Genomic DNA, 16,330 nt, shown 5'->3' with positions numbered 1-16,330 from the left:
CAAACCAAGATATCCAAATTTCCAGTAGGTATATGAAAAGGCGTTCAACATTCTTAGTGGGAAAATTCAAATAAAACCACAAGCTACCATCTGAGAATGGCCAGAAAGTTAGAAAGGCGCCAATAGCAAGTATCAGGGAGGATGGGCAGAGCAACCAAAGCTCTCATCTGCTGCTAGTGGAAGCACAAAACGGTCAAAACGTTTTGGAAAAACAGTTTGGTAGTTTCTCCTGAAGTATACACTTAACATATATGTGACACAGCAATCCCACTCCTAGGTATTTACCAAAGAGAAATGACTGTGTGTCCACAAAGACATTTACTCAAAATGCTCATAATAGCTTTATTCTTAATAGTGAAATACTGGGATAGCCCAAATATCCACCAATAGATGATCAGATAAACAAATTAAGGTATATCCACTCAACAGAACACTACTCTGCAATAAAAAGAAATGATACATGCAACACCATGGATGAATCTCAAAAACATTATGCTAACTGACATACAAAAATGAGTATATATTGTATGATTCAATTTATGTGAAATTTTAGGGTAAGAAACCAACCCAGAATGATGGAGAGCAGATCAGTGCTTCCCGGGGAGCCGGGGTAGGGTGTGAGGGACATGAGGGAACTTGTGGGGATGACAGAATGTTTCATATTTTCATAAAGGCAGAGGTTACATAGGTGCATAAATCTGTCAAAACTCATCCAACTCTACACTTAAAATGGATATAATATGCAAATTACACCTCAATAAACTTGATTTAGGAAAAAAAGAATTTTTTTTAAAAAAAGATAATGTACTTTTTTTTTTTGAGACATGTTTTCGATCTGTTGCCCAGGCTGGAGTACAGTGGCAGGATCATAGCTCACTGTATTCAAACTGCTGGTCTCAAATGATCCTCCCACCTTGGTCTCTCAAAGCACTGGGATTACAGGTATGTGTCACCATGCCCAGCCCATTTACTACTTTTTACTAAACAGTATGAGATGGTAGTTATTAGCTATGTGACTTTGGGCAGTTTTCCTGAGTGCTTTTCCTTATCTGTAAATGGACATAGTAATAGCACCTATCCTATAAGGTGCTTTGTGAGGATTAAATGAAAATATCTAACAAACATCTGGCATGTAGTAAGTGCTCAGCAAATCTCATTATTATTAATATTAGTAATACTATTAGTAACTGCTCCTAGGCAGAAATAATCTGCTTAGGATAAAAAAATTATTTTCAGAATTATATCTAATAAATTAACCTGAAAGATGACATACAGTTTATTTCAACTAAAGCCTCAAAATAACACAACAAAAATAACAAACACACACATGCCCCTAAAGCAGCAAATTACTGTTTCACAGTTACCCACAGCTGTAGTACGAACCACCCCACAGCTGGCTGACTGACACCACCCATTTCATGTGCTCATGGTTCTACAGTCAAAGCTGGGCTCACTTTTAGTTTACTCTTTGGGCTGCCTTTATCTGGTGGGCTGGTGGTGCTACACAGCTGGGAAGGCGGGGCATTCTCCCTTTCTTTGTGTCTCCTCCTAACATCTACTGCATGTCACTTGAGGCTCCCAAGAACACAAAAGCAGAAGCTGCCAACTTCTTAGGGCTTAAAGCATGGAACTGGCACATCACCATCTTTGCTGCATTCTGCAGGCTCAAGACAGTCCCAGGGCAAGCACAGGAATATCAGGAGAGCGCCTCGTTGGGGACTAACAATAGAACAGACACTAGAAAAGCAGACTTGGTTTGTAAAGGCAGAAAAAGACTGCAGACTCACCTGGGTTATAAATGGAATGAAACCTGAATCACCATTGTTAAAAGGCTGGAATAATAATGAACCGCATAAAGGTTTCTATGTGTTCCTTATATGACACACAATGCCAATCATATGCTTAACAATCGTATGCACCCACTCTAGTAAGAAATGTGTAGATCTCCCTATGGTAGGATTGGTGGTTGCTGCTTTTTCGAGAGGGAGGGGTGATATGTGCTGTGTTGCGTGTGTCTATGTATATTACACACACATATATATATATTAGTAGTGTCACTAAGGAAGTGTTTTGAAAAGGTGTTTACGATTCTAGTCGGAATACCAATCCCCACATGAACGTCATATACAGTCGGATGACAGTGTGTGATGCAGAACATACACATCTTATTGAACAGAACCTAAAAAGTGAGACACTGTTAGAGTTTACAGGACATTCTCACATGAATTATCTCGCTTGTTCCTGTGAGCTAAGCAGGGTTGACATCATGTTGTTTTTTCTCACACCTCTTCCCCAACTTTAAAAATAGATGCTGGGAGATTTTTAAAAAAGGAAAAAGTTAAACCGCAATTATTATTATTATTATGACAAAGACAAGGCAGAAAAAGTAAAACTAGTTCATAAAATTACCCTTTCAAATACTTACAGGTAATCCTATTGCCAATTATAATGCTACCAGATATATACCACTGAGGAAAATAAGAAATATGTTTAATTACATAACATGAAGGACTAAGTTTCATAGATGAAGAATTTTATTACCAGGATTACTACACTAAAGGAAAATAAAGTGCTAACCAGAAAGGCCATCAAACTGTTTCCCTGAAGACTTTAAAAATAGGATATTCATCTCTAAAGGATGGTTTAAAGATAAAGCTGAGGTGGAAGGCAGTAATAATAGCCCTGATAAACTGCAGGAAATTAAATGTTTAGCAACAATGAAGAATGAGTCTTCCTAGAATTGTGGCCAATCTGGAGAGAAGATCCGGGACACAGGTGAGCGTGGGAAAGAGCTAGAGAAAAGCAAAGACAAAAATTCTCTAATTCTTAAGATATTAAAGAACATGAAATTTAAGAATGATCAAAACTAGTAATAACAGAGTATGAGGAAAATGAGATATGAAATAGAGTATACTCATCTGTCAGCCTGAATGGTTAAAACCATTCATGTTTTAGAAAGATAATTTCTTCAAGTTCTTAAAATCTGCACTGACCTCATTATCAACACCAATTCACTCCTCACAATATCCGGGCTGCCCAATATACATGGCAGCCAGTAGCCATACATGGACAGTAAGTACCTGAAATGTGCTCAGTTCTGATTGAGATGTGTCACAGTGTAAGTATGACAAAATATACAAATATCAACAATATCCATCACATGTTGAAATAACATTTTGGACATACCGAGCTAAATTAAGTATATTAATTTCACCTATTTCTTTTTACTTAATATGGCTACTGGAAAAATCTAAAATTACATTTTTTGTTTGTTTGTTTTTTGAGACCTCAGCCTCCCACTTTTGTACAGACAGGGTTTCGCCGTGTTGCCCATGCTGTTCTGGAGCTCCTGAGCTCAAGTGATCTTCCCACCTCGGGTCCCAAAGTGCTGGGATTTTAGGCGTGAGCCACTGCACCAGGCCAGATTATGTTTCCGTTGGACAATGCTGCTCTGTACCCTTGTTTAAGGGAAAAGGATCATATTATTCGTATAAATTTAGCTCCCTAAATTTGTGCTCCAGAAATACTTTCACAGAAGTCTAAAAAAAATGGAAGGCAGGCTCATTTTGTGTACAGCTCAATTTTTTAGGACACTGCTCATACAGAAACATGGCTAGAGTAAGAAAGCAATTTATTATTATAAAACATATTCACACATTTTTGTAGCACTGTTATGCAGAATGAAAAGATCTAGAGAAAGAGCCCAACTCCCCCTCCCCGCAAGCAGGAATGACAAACATCCTTGTAGTAAGACACTGCCTGCTTGAGTGGGCAGCGTGAGTGTGTGGGGCCAACTGGGTCCAGCAACCTCTTTTGTCTCTGGGGCAATAATCCTGCGGTGTGAGGGTATGCTTGGTCAAATCCTTGGGTGACACAAGGATCCAGGGGCAGCAAACCCTCAGAACCCTAGTTGTAGGCACAGCCATCTGTCTTCGGGACCATGGGAACTGTGCCCTGTGTGGGTGGTCGCTAGGGCCTCTGTGGCCACAAAGTAAGGCAAGTGTGTGGATCTGGCAGGTGGGTAAATGAACCTGGTCTGCCCCTTGAACTTGCTCCTGTTCCATCATTTCTGATTTTAGCCAATGGCAACATGACCTACTCGGGCACTCGCATGAGAAATCTGAAGGCTACTTCACAGCTCCCACACTGATCTCGTCCATTCTCCCTCTGAGGAAATCTCCGACGTGTGTCCTCTTCATCTCATCTACTCTGCGCCTTGGCTGGTCTTCCCATTTCTACTCTGTTACCACCCCCACCCACTTCACAGAACAGCAGGAGGGATGGAAGCCAGGATCAGCACACTTCAGACCAGGGGCCAAATTTGGCCTACAGCCTGTTTTGGTTTTGTACAGTCTATGAGCTAAAAATGGTTTTTTCATCTTTAAGTGGTTGTAAAAAGAAACAGTATTTCATGATACTGAAAATCAGAAGAAGTTTAAGTGTTATATCCATAAATAAAGTTTTACTGGCACACAGCCACACCCACTCGTTGATGTATTGTCTGCAGCTGCTTCCGTCCTACAAAGGCATAGCTGCAACAGAGGCCACATGGCCTGCAAAGCTTGAGCTATTTACTATCTGGCCTTTTACAGAACGAGTCTGCCAGCCCCTGGTATAGATTATCATCTTATTTGTTGCTTAAAACCCTTCAGTCACTTTCCAGTTTCTAGGAAAAAGTCTAAAACTTTTCACAGAGCAGACAAAGCTGTTCTTGATGGACAGCTGGCAAACACATGAGTCCAGGCCTCTCTCACATCTCTCTTACTCACACCTCACCCTTCTCATTCACTCAGTGAGCCACACTGCCTTTCCTTTAAAGACAATTCTCCCACCACCCCCATCCCCACCTGATGGTCAAGTTAGCCCTGCCTTTCATTATTTCTCTCAAGCACTTATCCCAACTGTATTCAAACAACAATCGTGTTGTAGCTGGTTAAAGACTGCCTGCTCTGGAGCCACTGCCTGAGTTTAAACACTGGCTTTGTCACTTAACAACAGTTTGACATTGGGCAAGTCCCATAAACTTTTTGTACTTCAGTTTCCTTATCTGCAAAATAGATGTAACAACCGTACCTACCCGAGTTTAAAGGCTATTAATACCTGTGCATTAAGATTGTACCCCATAACAGTAAATGCTTCAAAAGCACCAACAATTATTATTCTCAGTAGCAGGAAAAGGTTCCTGTGGCTCCTCAACTAGATCGAAGCTCCTTGAGGGCAAGGATTATTAACTGTCCTAGCTTTTGTGACTGGTACTAAGTAGAGCATTTATTCAAATGCTTAATGAACACCTAGTTGAGTAACACGTAACACTCACAAACCGTCCTCTTCAACCACAGTTGCAGTGATTCAATCTTTGGGGGCCTGGCCCAGCTGTTCTCTTTCAAACAAATGCCAAATGTGACTGAGATTTTAAAGCCAGCAAAATACAGGTGCAGTGGCTCATGCCTGTAATTCCAGAACTCTGGGAGGCGGAGGTGGGTGGATCACTTGAGTTCAGGACTTCGAGACCAGCCTAGGCAACAAGTGAGATCTCATCTCTACAAAAAAATAAAAAAATAGCCAGGGCATGGTGGCACACATCCATAGTCCCAGCTACTCGGGAGGCTGAGGCGAGAGGATCCTTGAGGCTGGAAGGTTGAAGCTGTAGCGAGCCGAGATTGTGCCAATGCACTGCAGCCTGGGCGACAGAGTGAGACTCCGTCTCAAAAAATAAAAAATAAAATAAAAATAAAGCTAGCAAAATAGCCAGACATATTTATATCTAAGACACAGGAGTCTTAGAAAAGCATTTCATCTCATAAAACTGTATTAACTGTAAAAGCCCATATTTGCAAACCCATTCACAAATGATGTACTATGCCATCAGGCAGTTATTAACATTCAACTCTCAATTCTGCAAAGGGTAGGATTATGTATCTTGCTAAAACACCAACTTCACTTTTAAATGTCCATGAAGAGTCCTTCTGCAAACATGTAAGCACAACAAAAAGAGAAATGGGGAAGAGGAAGACTCAACTCTACTACAGGTAAGACACAAACCAAGCAAGCACGACACTTTGCAGTGAATTCTATCAGTATCTTTAAATTGCCCTGCTTTCTTAACTTGCCCATAAGAGCATAACGTAAAGTCTTTTCTAGCACTTCCTGTTCTAAACTAATACCAGTTTAGATTTAAAGCTCCAGTCCTACAGGGAACTCCTTTTTTTGTAACCAGAAGCCTAATATATATTGAAAAAAATTAAAATACTAAAGTAGTATTCCAGGACTTTTAAAATGTTAGATTTCTTTCTTTCTTTTTTTTTTTTTTTTTTTTGAGACAGAGTCTTGCTCTGTCGCCCAGTCTGGAGTGCAATGGCGTGATCTCGACTCACTGCAACCTCCCGTTCCCGGGTTCAAGTGGTTCTCCTGCCTCAGCCTCCATAGTAGCTGAGATTACAGACACCCACCAACACGCCCAGCTAATTTTTGTATTTTTAGTAGAGACAGGGTTTCACCATGTTGGCCAGGCTGGTCTCGAACTCCTGACCTCAGGTGATCCACTCGCCTCGGCCTCCCTAAGTGCTGAGATTACAGGCGAGAGCCACCGCACCGGGCCGATTATATTTAAAAATCAATCAAGCAATTCACGTTAGAAGGACTCAGCAGTCTGCATTCTCACAGTTAGCAGTGTGAAGAAGACAGACCCTGTGAGGACACTCTCAATGTTAAGATTTCATTTGGTACTTCATAATAAATTAGAACTAAGAATGAAGGTTCCTTCAACTATGATCCCTAAAGATTTCACAATGCTCTCACTTGCACAATCATGTGCACACTCAGTTCTGATTTATCCAGCCACTTGTAACAACTATTACAGTTGTTATTGTGAACTTGTTATTCTGAATCTTCACCCAAGAAGTATTGCACATTTCTGACTTCCACAATCACAGGGAGAGGTGGCAGTGTCTCATTCTGTGATGAACTTGCTATTTTCACTTGTGTACTCCTCCCCGCCTTCATCATGATACTTGTATTTAAAAACTATATTATTAGTATATGGGTCTCTAGTATCCTGCCACTCTTTGCAATTTTCACTACTCTCTGGGAGCCTCACCATCACCAGGTCCAAACACAACTCATCCAAAAATGCACCACGATCAGAAACCAAACCAACAGGCACACAGATATCATAACTCTCCTGCTGTTCTCTGGCCTCCCTCGTGCTTCCTTCCATTCTCAACCACGCCAAGTTCTTTCCTGCCTTGCCATCTTTGTCTCTCACAATGCTACAGGGCCTCTCCTAGGAGGCTCTTCTAAGACTGTGGGAACCACATCGCTGTGAACAGTGTCTGGGATGCAGTCACTCTCAATTCAATGTTGCACAGCAGTGAGCAAGATCCTAGCTTACAACAACTGAATGGTTCTCAAAGGGTGGTCTGGACTTCCAAGGGGCTTACCAAAATCTTTTCGAGGGCTCATGAGGTCAAAATGATTTTCACAGCAATATTAAGTTATCGTTTGTCTTTTCTACAAAGTTCCCACTTGTACTAAAGGTGCAAAAGCAATGGTGGGGAAAACGGCTAGCTTGGCACCCCTTGGCATGAATCAAAAACAGTAGTTACAAACTGAGTGGTAAGTCACTGTACTCTTTACTGCCATGTGTTCACAGTGGGAAAAGAGCTGTTTCTACTTAACGATGTCCTTGAAAAAGCAGTAAAATTGTATTAAATGTTGACCCTTTGGTACACGTCTTTTGAATATTCTGCATGACAAAATGAGATGCACGCATAAAGCACCTCTGTTACATACTGAAGTATGATGGTTGCTTCCAAAAAAAGTACTTGTGCAATCATTTGAGAAGTGATCTGAACTGGCCACTTTTATCATGGAATGCCTTTTTTACTTGCAAGAATGATGACAAACTATCATTATTGCAACTGTGAATAGCTGGCAGACATTTTCTTGAAAATTAAAGTAACAGAACGTCAATTCAAGTAAAAACTAGTAGCATGTTGCCAAGAAAATTATTTGAACTCAAGGAGGAAATCAGAATTTTGGAAAACTTGCACTGCTCATGGTGAACAGTGTTCTAAAACTTAAGACTTTGCAGAGATTGGTGGTGATATTAACAAATGTGATTTTTTAAAATGCTTGTATATCAAAATGTGTCAACATGTGGAAGATCTGCGTAACAATGAACAAATATTTTCCAAATGATCAATGATGCTACAAAACCAGGCATGGTAGCAGATCCATTCCAAGTATAAAACAGAGCTGCGGAGTTGGGCAAATTCATCATATGATTTCAGACTGCATAGTGTAACTATTCTTCCAAACTACCACTTAGGAAGTTTCGGTATCAAAGACCATTCAGCTACCCGAAAAAGCTATTCAAGTACTTCTTACTTCATTAAAATAACGTTCAGGGAGTGAGTTAAGGAGCAGACATGAGAATCCAGCTGTTAAGATATTAAAAGATACCTGCAAAACCGTGAAACACCCTATCAAAATTGTATTGTTTTTTGGCAGAAACTGGCAATCTAGTCCTAAAATTCAATGTGAAAATGCAAGGAACTGAGAATAGCCAAAAACATCTTCAGAAATAATCAAGTTAGAGGCCTCATATGCCCCTATTTAAAAACCAGCTACAAAACGACAGCACTCAAGATCGTGTGGTACTGGTGTAAGGACAGACATACAGATCAATGGAACGAGTGAGTCCTTGTATTTATGGTCACTTCATTTTGGACAAGGGAATTCAATGAAGAAAGAACATTATTTTAACAAAAGAAGCTGGGGCAACTTGATATCCACATGCAAAAGAGTCAAGTTCTCGCATCATATACAAATATTAACTACAAATAGATCACAGATCTAATGTAAGAGTTAACAGGATAAAACATCTAGAAGAAAATATAGTAGTAAATCTACATGACCTTGGATTAGGCAATGGCTTCTTTTTTTTTTTTTTTTTTTTTTGAGACGGAGTCTCGCTCTGTCTCCCAGGCTGGAGTGCTGTGGCCGGATCTCAGCTCACTGCAAGCTCCGCTCCCGGGTTCACGCCATTCTCCTGCCTCAGCCTCCCGAATAGCTGGGACTACAGGCGCCGCCATCTCACCCGGCTAGTTTTTTGTAGTTTTTTTTTTTTTTTAGTAGAGACGGGGTTTCACCGTGTTAGTCAGGATGGTCTCGATCTCCTGACCTCGTGATCCGCCCGTCTCGGCCTCCCAAAGTGCTAGGATTACAGGCTTGAGCCACCGCGCCCGGCCGCAATGGCTTCTAATATGTGACACCAAAAACATAAGTGGCAGGACAAAAATAGATATATTGGCCTTCAAATTTAAAAGTTTTTGCTTCAAAGGACACCACTGAGAAGGTAAAAGGACAACCCACAGACAGGAGAAATTATTTGCAAAACCTATGATACCACTTCACTCAGTAGGATGGCTAAAATGAAAAAGACAGTAACAAGTGTTGATGAGAATGTGGAGACAATTAAACCCTCATACACTGCTGATGGGAATATAAAATTGTACAGCTGTTTTGGAAAACAATTTGACAGTTCTTCAAAATATTTAGCACGGAGTTAACCATTAACGACCCAGCAATTCCACTCCTAGGAATGTACCCAAGAGAAATGAAAAGATATGTCTACATAAAAGCTTGTACAGGAATGTTCAAAACATTATTATTCATAGTAGCCAGAAAGTAGAGCTGCAAGTGGTGGCTCACACCTGTAATCCCAACACTGGGAGACTAAGGCAAGAGGATTGCTTGAGGTCAAGCGTTCAAGACCAGCTTGGGCAACAGAGCAAGGTTCCCACCTCTACAAAAAAAAAAAAAATAGCTGGGTGTGGTGTCGCACACCTGCAGTCTTAGCTACTCGGGAGGCTGAGGTGGGAGGATCATTTGAATCCAGGAGGTTGAGGCTGCAGTGAGCCATGATAGCTCCACTGCACTCTAGCCTGGGCAACAGAGCAAGACCCTGCCTCATAAAAGTAAATAAATAAAATATAATAGCCAAAAAAAGAGAAACCACCCACATATCCAATTGACAAATGCATAGAAAAAATGTGGTATGCTCACATGATGGAATATTAGTCAGCACTAAACAGGAAGCGGCGACATATGCTACAACATGGACAAAACCTGAAAACATTATACTAAGTAAAAGATGCCAGACCCAAAAGACCACATATGTATGTTCTCATTTATATGAAATGTCCAGAGTAAGTAAATTCATAGAAACAAAAAAATTAGTGGTTGCCAGGGGCTGATAGGGAAGCAAGATGGAGAGTGACTGCTAATGAGTACAGTTTCTTTTTGGGGTGATGAAGTACAGAGAGATATAACCCATATGGACAGCAAAATAACATTTGGCACTGGAAAGTCATAATCAGAAATCTGAATTCGGATTATGCTCTTGTGCAGAACAATGAGTGAGACTGAAAAACAGTAATTTCTTTTTTTTTTTTTTTTTTTTTTTTTTTGAGACGGAGTCTTGCTCTGCCACCCAGGCTGGAGTGCAGTGGCCGGATCTCAGCTCACTGCAAGCTCCGCCTCCCGGGTTTACGCCATTCTCCTGCCTCAGCCTCCCGAGTAGCTGGGACTACAGGTGCCCGCCTCGTCGCCCGGCTAGTTTTTTGTATTTTTAAGTAGAGACAGGGTTTCACCGTATTAGCCAGGATGGTCTCGATCTCCTGACCTCGTGATCCGCCCGTCTCGGCCTCCCAAAGTGCTGGGATTGAAAAACAGTAATTTCAAGTTTCAATACAAAGTGGCCACTTCAGGACTACCCCCACCCACAAGTATACAACATCGGAATATTAAGCACCTGAATATACAATGTCACATACTGGTAGATTTCATACATAGCAAATATTCTTTTGCCTTTCAATTTTTCAATAAAAAGTGTCATCAAATGATAGGTTAACTTAAAAAATAAACAGTACGTCAGAATCTGCTGGGAACAACTATTTAATGACATCTTTCCTCATGAAGACTCTAAATACTACCCAAAACATTTTGACAAAGTAATAATTTGAGCACTTTTGCTGAATTGCCTTCTTCCAAACCACAAAGCTGTTTCATTTTCCCCCCATGATCTTTCACATGCCTGTGATCCCATCCCTCTTATTAACCGTATGTAAGAGACTTATATATGACAACCAGCTTTTGATTATGGTCTAATGGTAAACTAGGTTACCAAAGCTCTCTGTACAGGTAAAATCTCAGTGAAAGACGTACCAGACTGAAGATAGTTTACGTAACACTACCATTTTAACTTGTTTAGTTACTTCCTATCGCGGGACTACTCTGCTGTGGTAGAAACAACGGAATGTCAAGGAGCTGGTACTTTTGGCCACCACAGGAACAGTTAATACAAAGCACTCCCTGAAAGCCAGACTCCCAGAGTTACAGGTGACATGTCCTTAAAAGCCTTAACATTGTAAATAACAGAAAAAGTACAGGGGATTGGGAGGGAGAATTGTATAGATTACCTGAAAATTATATTTTCCCTATTGGTAGTTCTGACAAAAACCTGAAAGCCAAGTAGAGGGCTGGGCATGGTGACTCACACCTGTAATCCCAGCACTTTGGGAGGCCGAGACAGGTGGATCACGAGGTCAGGAGTTCAAGACCAGCCTGGACAAGATGGTGAAACCCAGTCTCTAATAAAAATACAAAAATTAGTTGGGCGGGGTGGCAGGCGCCTGTTATCCCAGCTACTTGGGAGGCTGAGGCAGGAGACTTGGTTGAACCCGGGCGGCAGAGGTTGCAGTGAGCCGAGATCGCACCACTGCGCTCCAGTCTGGGTAATAGAGTGAGACTCTGTCTCAAAAAAAAAAAAAAAAAAAAGAGAGAGAAAGCCAACCAGTAAAACAAACATAGCATTTTGTTGTTTTAGCTGAAGACAACTTTAAAAATAAAGTTTGTGGCATGACAAAGTCACAATGACAAGTATCCTACTAGTCAAACTGGCTTAATGTACTTAATCAAGAGAACATTCTAAGAAAGGTGTGGAGCCTTTTTCTATGGCTCTACCCCCAAAATATAGGAGAAAACAGCTCAGCATCACAAAACACCACAATCTAGAAACACATGTACTCAGATTTCTCTGGTATAGCACCATTTGCAAGCTCCCAGAAGTGAGCATGCTGAGTAATTCTCAAAAGGGTGGCTTACTAGAAGAAACCTGCTGGCAAAACCTAATCTCCTTCCCCTGCAAAAGACCCCACAAACTACAAAATATCCCGGCTCATAATACACTTTAAAATCAAATGGGGCTGGGTGTGGTGGTTCACGCCTATAATCCCAGCACTTGGGGAGGCCAAGGTGGGAGGACCACCTGAGGTCAGGTGTTTGAGACCAGCCTGAGGTTTGGCCACGTGGTGAAACCCGTCTCTACTAAAAATACAAAATTAGCCAGGCGTAGTGGTGCATGCCTGTAGTGCCAGCTACTCTGGAGGCTGAGGCAGGAGAATCACTTAAGCCCTGGACGTGGAGGATGCAGTGAGCCAAGATCGCGCCATTGCACTCCAAACTCCGTCTCAAAAAAAAAAAAAAAAAAAAAAAAATCAAATACAAGATTGGAGCAACTTAACCTCTCCAAAATCGTTTAATATGACTACGCTTGAAAATAAAGTATGGAGAAGTGGGGTAGGTTGCAGAAATATGAAATAGTGAAGATAGAAAATAGGGACTAAAAGTGTAACCCACCGAAGACTAAATTAGCACAGTATTTAACAAGCAGCAGTTTAAAATAATGCTTGTGAAGAGACGGCTAAGGGGTGTCCTGTCACATCTCCGTCCTCAGGAGGACGCTGAATAGAGGGGAGGATAAAACAGAATGGATTTCAACTGGACACAAGGAACTTCTTAGCAAAAAAAAAAAAAAAAAAAGTGATAAAACTAGCCCTGCTAACCAAAGACTAGAGCTACCATTTCAACATTTTAAAAGGGTAAATCAGTCAGAATCTTTAGGTCATTCTCTTGGGTTGAAATCAAGCAGCCGAGGTACTTGTTGACCATAACGTGATTATTCAGGGGCTACTATTTTCAAATAGTTGGCAATAAGTACTTACTTGACTGACTAGGGAGGGCTCACCCAAGAGCCAGGACACCTCGCGGTCCCAACTCCTCAAAATGCAGAGGAGGAAATCAAGAGAACAGAGACAAGAGCATGGATTCAGGCTGCCAATAAAGGTTGGATCCCAGGTTCCATGTAGATATTTGAACAGTTAGTGACTTTGAACCCCTCCGTTTGATTCGAGGTTACTTCCTGGCTGCAGCACCGCATCGCACAAGAGTTCCCCCTACGACTCTGGGCACCCCGCATCTCTAGCCAAGCTTCTTTCAGCCCTTGATTTCCTCCAGCTCTCGACGGAGAGGTAGTAAAAGGATGAGTAAGCACGCAGTGGCTGATCTTGGTCAAGGAGCACAGACCCTGGCACCGGCGGTGGAAAGCGCAGTTGGGGAGTGCATCCCGCGAGCGGCAGGCAGGTACAAGCTTCCCACGACAGATACTGTCACTCCGTTCCGCAATCACCGGAGCCTCTGACCCTCGCTTTCACCTCCCCATCCCCCCCAACTGTGGCCCGGTGCACGTCTTCCATAGACAGTTACTTCAAAACAGCCCGAAAAGATGAACGTAATTTCTCCAGGCTTCCGGATGTCGGGAGACAATACAGCCTCACCCTGAAGCGTGTCTAAGTTCAATCGCTCTGGTTTCTCACAGGCCAGAAAACCGCTTGTTCTGTGACACCCCGTCCGTCCCCCAACCCGACCCTAAGCCACCTTATTCAGCAATAAGGCGACGCTATGAACCGTTTCAAATGTATGTCAACCTTTTGAGGGAAGAAAAAGAAAACAAAAAGACTTTGGAATTACTTCAACAGCCTGGTTGCAAGTACCTGACCTTATTCCTTCCCGAAGAAAAATAGGGCACTGAGAGATCAGACATGCCTTTTTCTCTGCCCTCCTACCCGGGCCGCCAGCAGCATCTCCAGGGCCTCCAGAGGGGCCTCTTTTGGGGGCTCGCCCAGGTTTCCTATGTAGAAAACTTGCGTTCAGAGACCAAACGTTCTCTAAGTCCCTAGTTTTCTTTACAAGGGTAAACTTCACCACAGATGGAATGAAGCCGAGGTGCTGCTTCCTTTGTTAAAATCCCACGGACTTTCTTTTCCTTGCATCGGGGGCGGGGTGGGGGAGACCGCCAACCCCGGTCACGCGCGCCCGCGGCGAAGGCGGGGAGGCAGGTGTGACTCCTTCCTCGCGGGAGCCTCTAGCGCGGTTCCCCGGCGCCGCCTCATTTCCCCAGACGAGCCCCGGACTCCTCGGCGGCCGGCGGCCCCAGCCCCGCGCCTCCCACGCCCTCCGCCCGGCCGCCACCTGCCCGCCCGGCCCGCGGAGGGCGCCCGGCTACCGCAGCTCCTCGACCGGTGCGGACGCCGCCCCGATCGCCACCACCTCCGCTCAAAATGGTGGTTACGAAACGCGCGGCCCCCGCCCGCCCCGCCACATGGCCGCGCCGGCTCCAAACTTCGCAGGCCCGGCAGCGACCCGGCTTCCAAGCGAGGCCCCGGCGGCGCGAGGAGGCCGCGCGGCCACCGGCCACTCACCCACAGACCGGTAGCCCAGGATCGCGATCTTCCGGGACTTGGACTGCGGCATCTTGGCGGCCTCCTCAGCCCCGGCCCAACCACATCAACCGCGGCGGCGGCGGCTCCTGCTGCTGCGATCGGCGGCGGCCGCGTCGGGAGAGAGCGGCATACAGAGCAGGGGCGGCGGCGGGCGCGGCTGCCTCTAGCTCGCTCGCTCGCTCGCGCGCTCCCAACCGCCCGGAACCGACCGCGCGGCGGCGCCCCTCCCCCCACAACACGCCCACGTGACCGGCCGGCGTCAGCACCGCCCCTCCTCGCGCCGTGGCCCGCCGCCTCCGCCCCCCCCGAAATACGCGGGGGTGCGTCGGGGCGACGTTTTACTTTAAAGGCAAAAAAAGGGGACGCCGCGATGCCCCCAGAAAAGTCACGACTGAAACTCGCTGCGTCACGACCCTCCCACCTTCTTCCGCCGCTTTTTAATTACGCCATTCTCCCCGAGCGCCGATTGGACAACTCTTGCACAGCCGCGCGATGACGTGTCAGAAACTCCATCTCCCATTGGGGGAGGCAAGGAGGCGGGGCGGGGGGGGCGGGGCTGCCCACCCAGGAGCTAAAAATACACCGCGCTGCTACAGCGCGGTTGGTTGCCTGCGAGGTTTGAAGGCTTCGAACTTCAAACCGGTTGGGGGCGGGCGGGAGAGGCGGAGAGACAAACGGTGACTCCCCGGCGATTGGCCGGAACGGAGCGCAGGGCGGGGCGATAGGTGGGAGGTGCGGTGACTGGCGATACGCTGAGCGGTTAGCGGGTTCGCGCCCGCTGAGCCCGTGAAGGGCGCGAGGCGCGTGGCCGGGGTGGGCGGTGGTTGGGCTGACTCCTCCCTCGGGGCTTTTTTGACAATTCCCCTTGAGCTGCGTTAGCGTTCGTGTCTGGGTTTGAGGATGTAGTGGTGACTAAGCGTCACCCATGGCCGAAGGACTGTGGGAAGCATGGAGTCTGCGTTAATTCAAAGTGTTAGGAATTTCATTAAAAACAGAGCGAGCCTCGTCAATTCTGGTGTCTGCTTCGCTTCGCGCGGAGCTCGGCGCACCTCCTGGAACAGCGCCGGGGCGGGAAACCGGTTCTCTGCCAGCGCCAGGGCGGCTGGTGCGGCGGGCAGGCCGGAGCCGGGTGCCAGGAACGCCTCGGGCGGCGGTGTGGACGGGCGGAGGCCGCGGTGTGGGCACAGCCTTCCCAGGGGTGCAGTGCAGAGGGGCGCGGGAAGAGAAGCCGGGCCGGGAACGCAGGTGCAGTTGAGGGACGAGCCTCCAGGTGTGGTGGCTGCTGGTGGGCTTGGCACTTGCCGAGTTAGCAGAGGCTCCGCCGCGCCGGGGAACCCGCCCCTATTCTGCCGAGGCTGTTTGGCAGTGGGGACCTGCAGAGGCAGGGCATGGCCCTTCGCCCTTTCCCAGTGATCGGTAGGGAGGAATGAAGCCCAGCGAAACTGAGTAGCAGGCCTTGTATTCCAGCGTAGGAAGGTTTAGAGGTGACTGGAGTCGAATTGGAACACCCAGCCCAAGAGCGACTCCCTCCAGCTTTCCCACGGAAGCACTCCGATAGGGGCTGGGGTGTGCATTCTTGTCCTCGGGGATCTACAGATAGAAGCCCCAGGCAGCCAGCCGGAAGTGATCAATGTCTGAAAGTTCTGTTTTCATGAAATGTTGAGGTTTACGCTACAGTTATTTTAAGTGTTTTAAAACTAAAGGTC

General features: G+C 45.2%; 1 protein-coding gene across 1 annotated transcript in view; it reads right to left on the bottom strand.

The window, feature by feature from the left end:
• Nucleotides 1-15,067, bottom strand: part of RHEB (Ras homolog, mTORC1 binding) — a 53,533-nt gene extending 38,466 nt beyond the window's left edge. Inside the window, exon 1 of the mRNA XM_033194620.1 lies at nt 14,604-15,067. Within this exon, the coding sequence (XP_033050511.1) occupies nt 14,604-14,655 (52 nt within the window). The 5' untranslated portion in view covers nt 14,656-15,067. The remainder of the gene's footprint in view (nt 1-14,603) is intronic.
• Between the last annotated feature and the right edge of the window lie 1,263 nt (nt 15,068-16,330).

Source organism: Trachypithecus francoisi, unplaced genomic scaffold, assembly GCF_009764315.1.
Source record: "Trachypithecus francoisi isolate TF-2019V2 unplaced genomic scaffold, Tfra_2.0 Lachesis_group4, whole genome shotgun sequence".
NCBI lineage: Eukaryota > Metazoa > Chordata > Mammalia > Primates > Cercopithecidae > Trachypithecus > Trachypithecus francoisi.
Note: the sequence above shows the minus strand (reverse complement) of the source record. Positions and strands in the feature narration are given on the sequence as shown.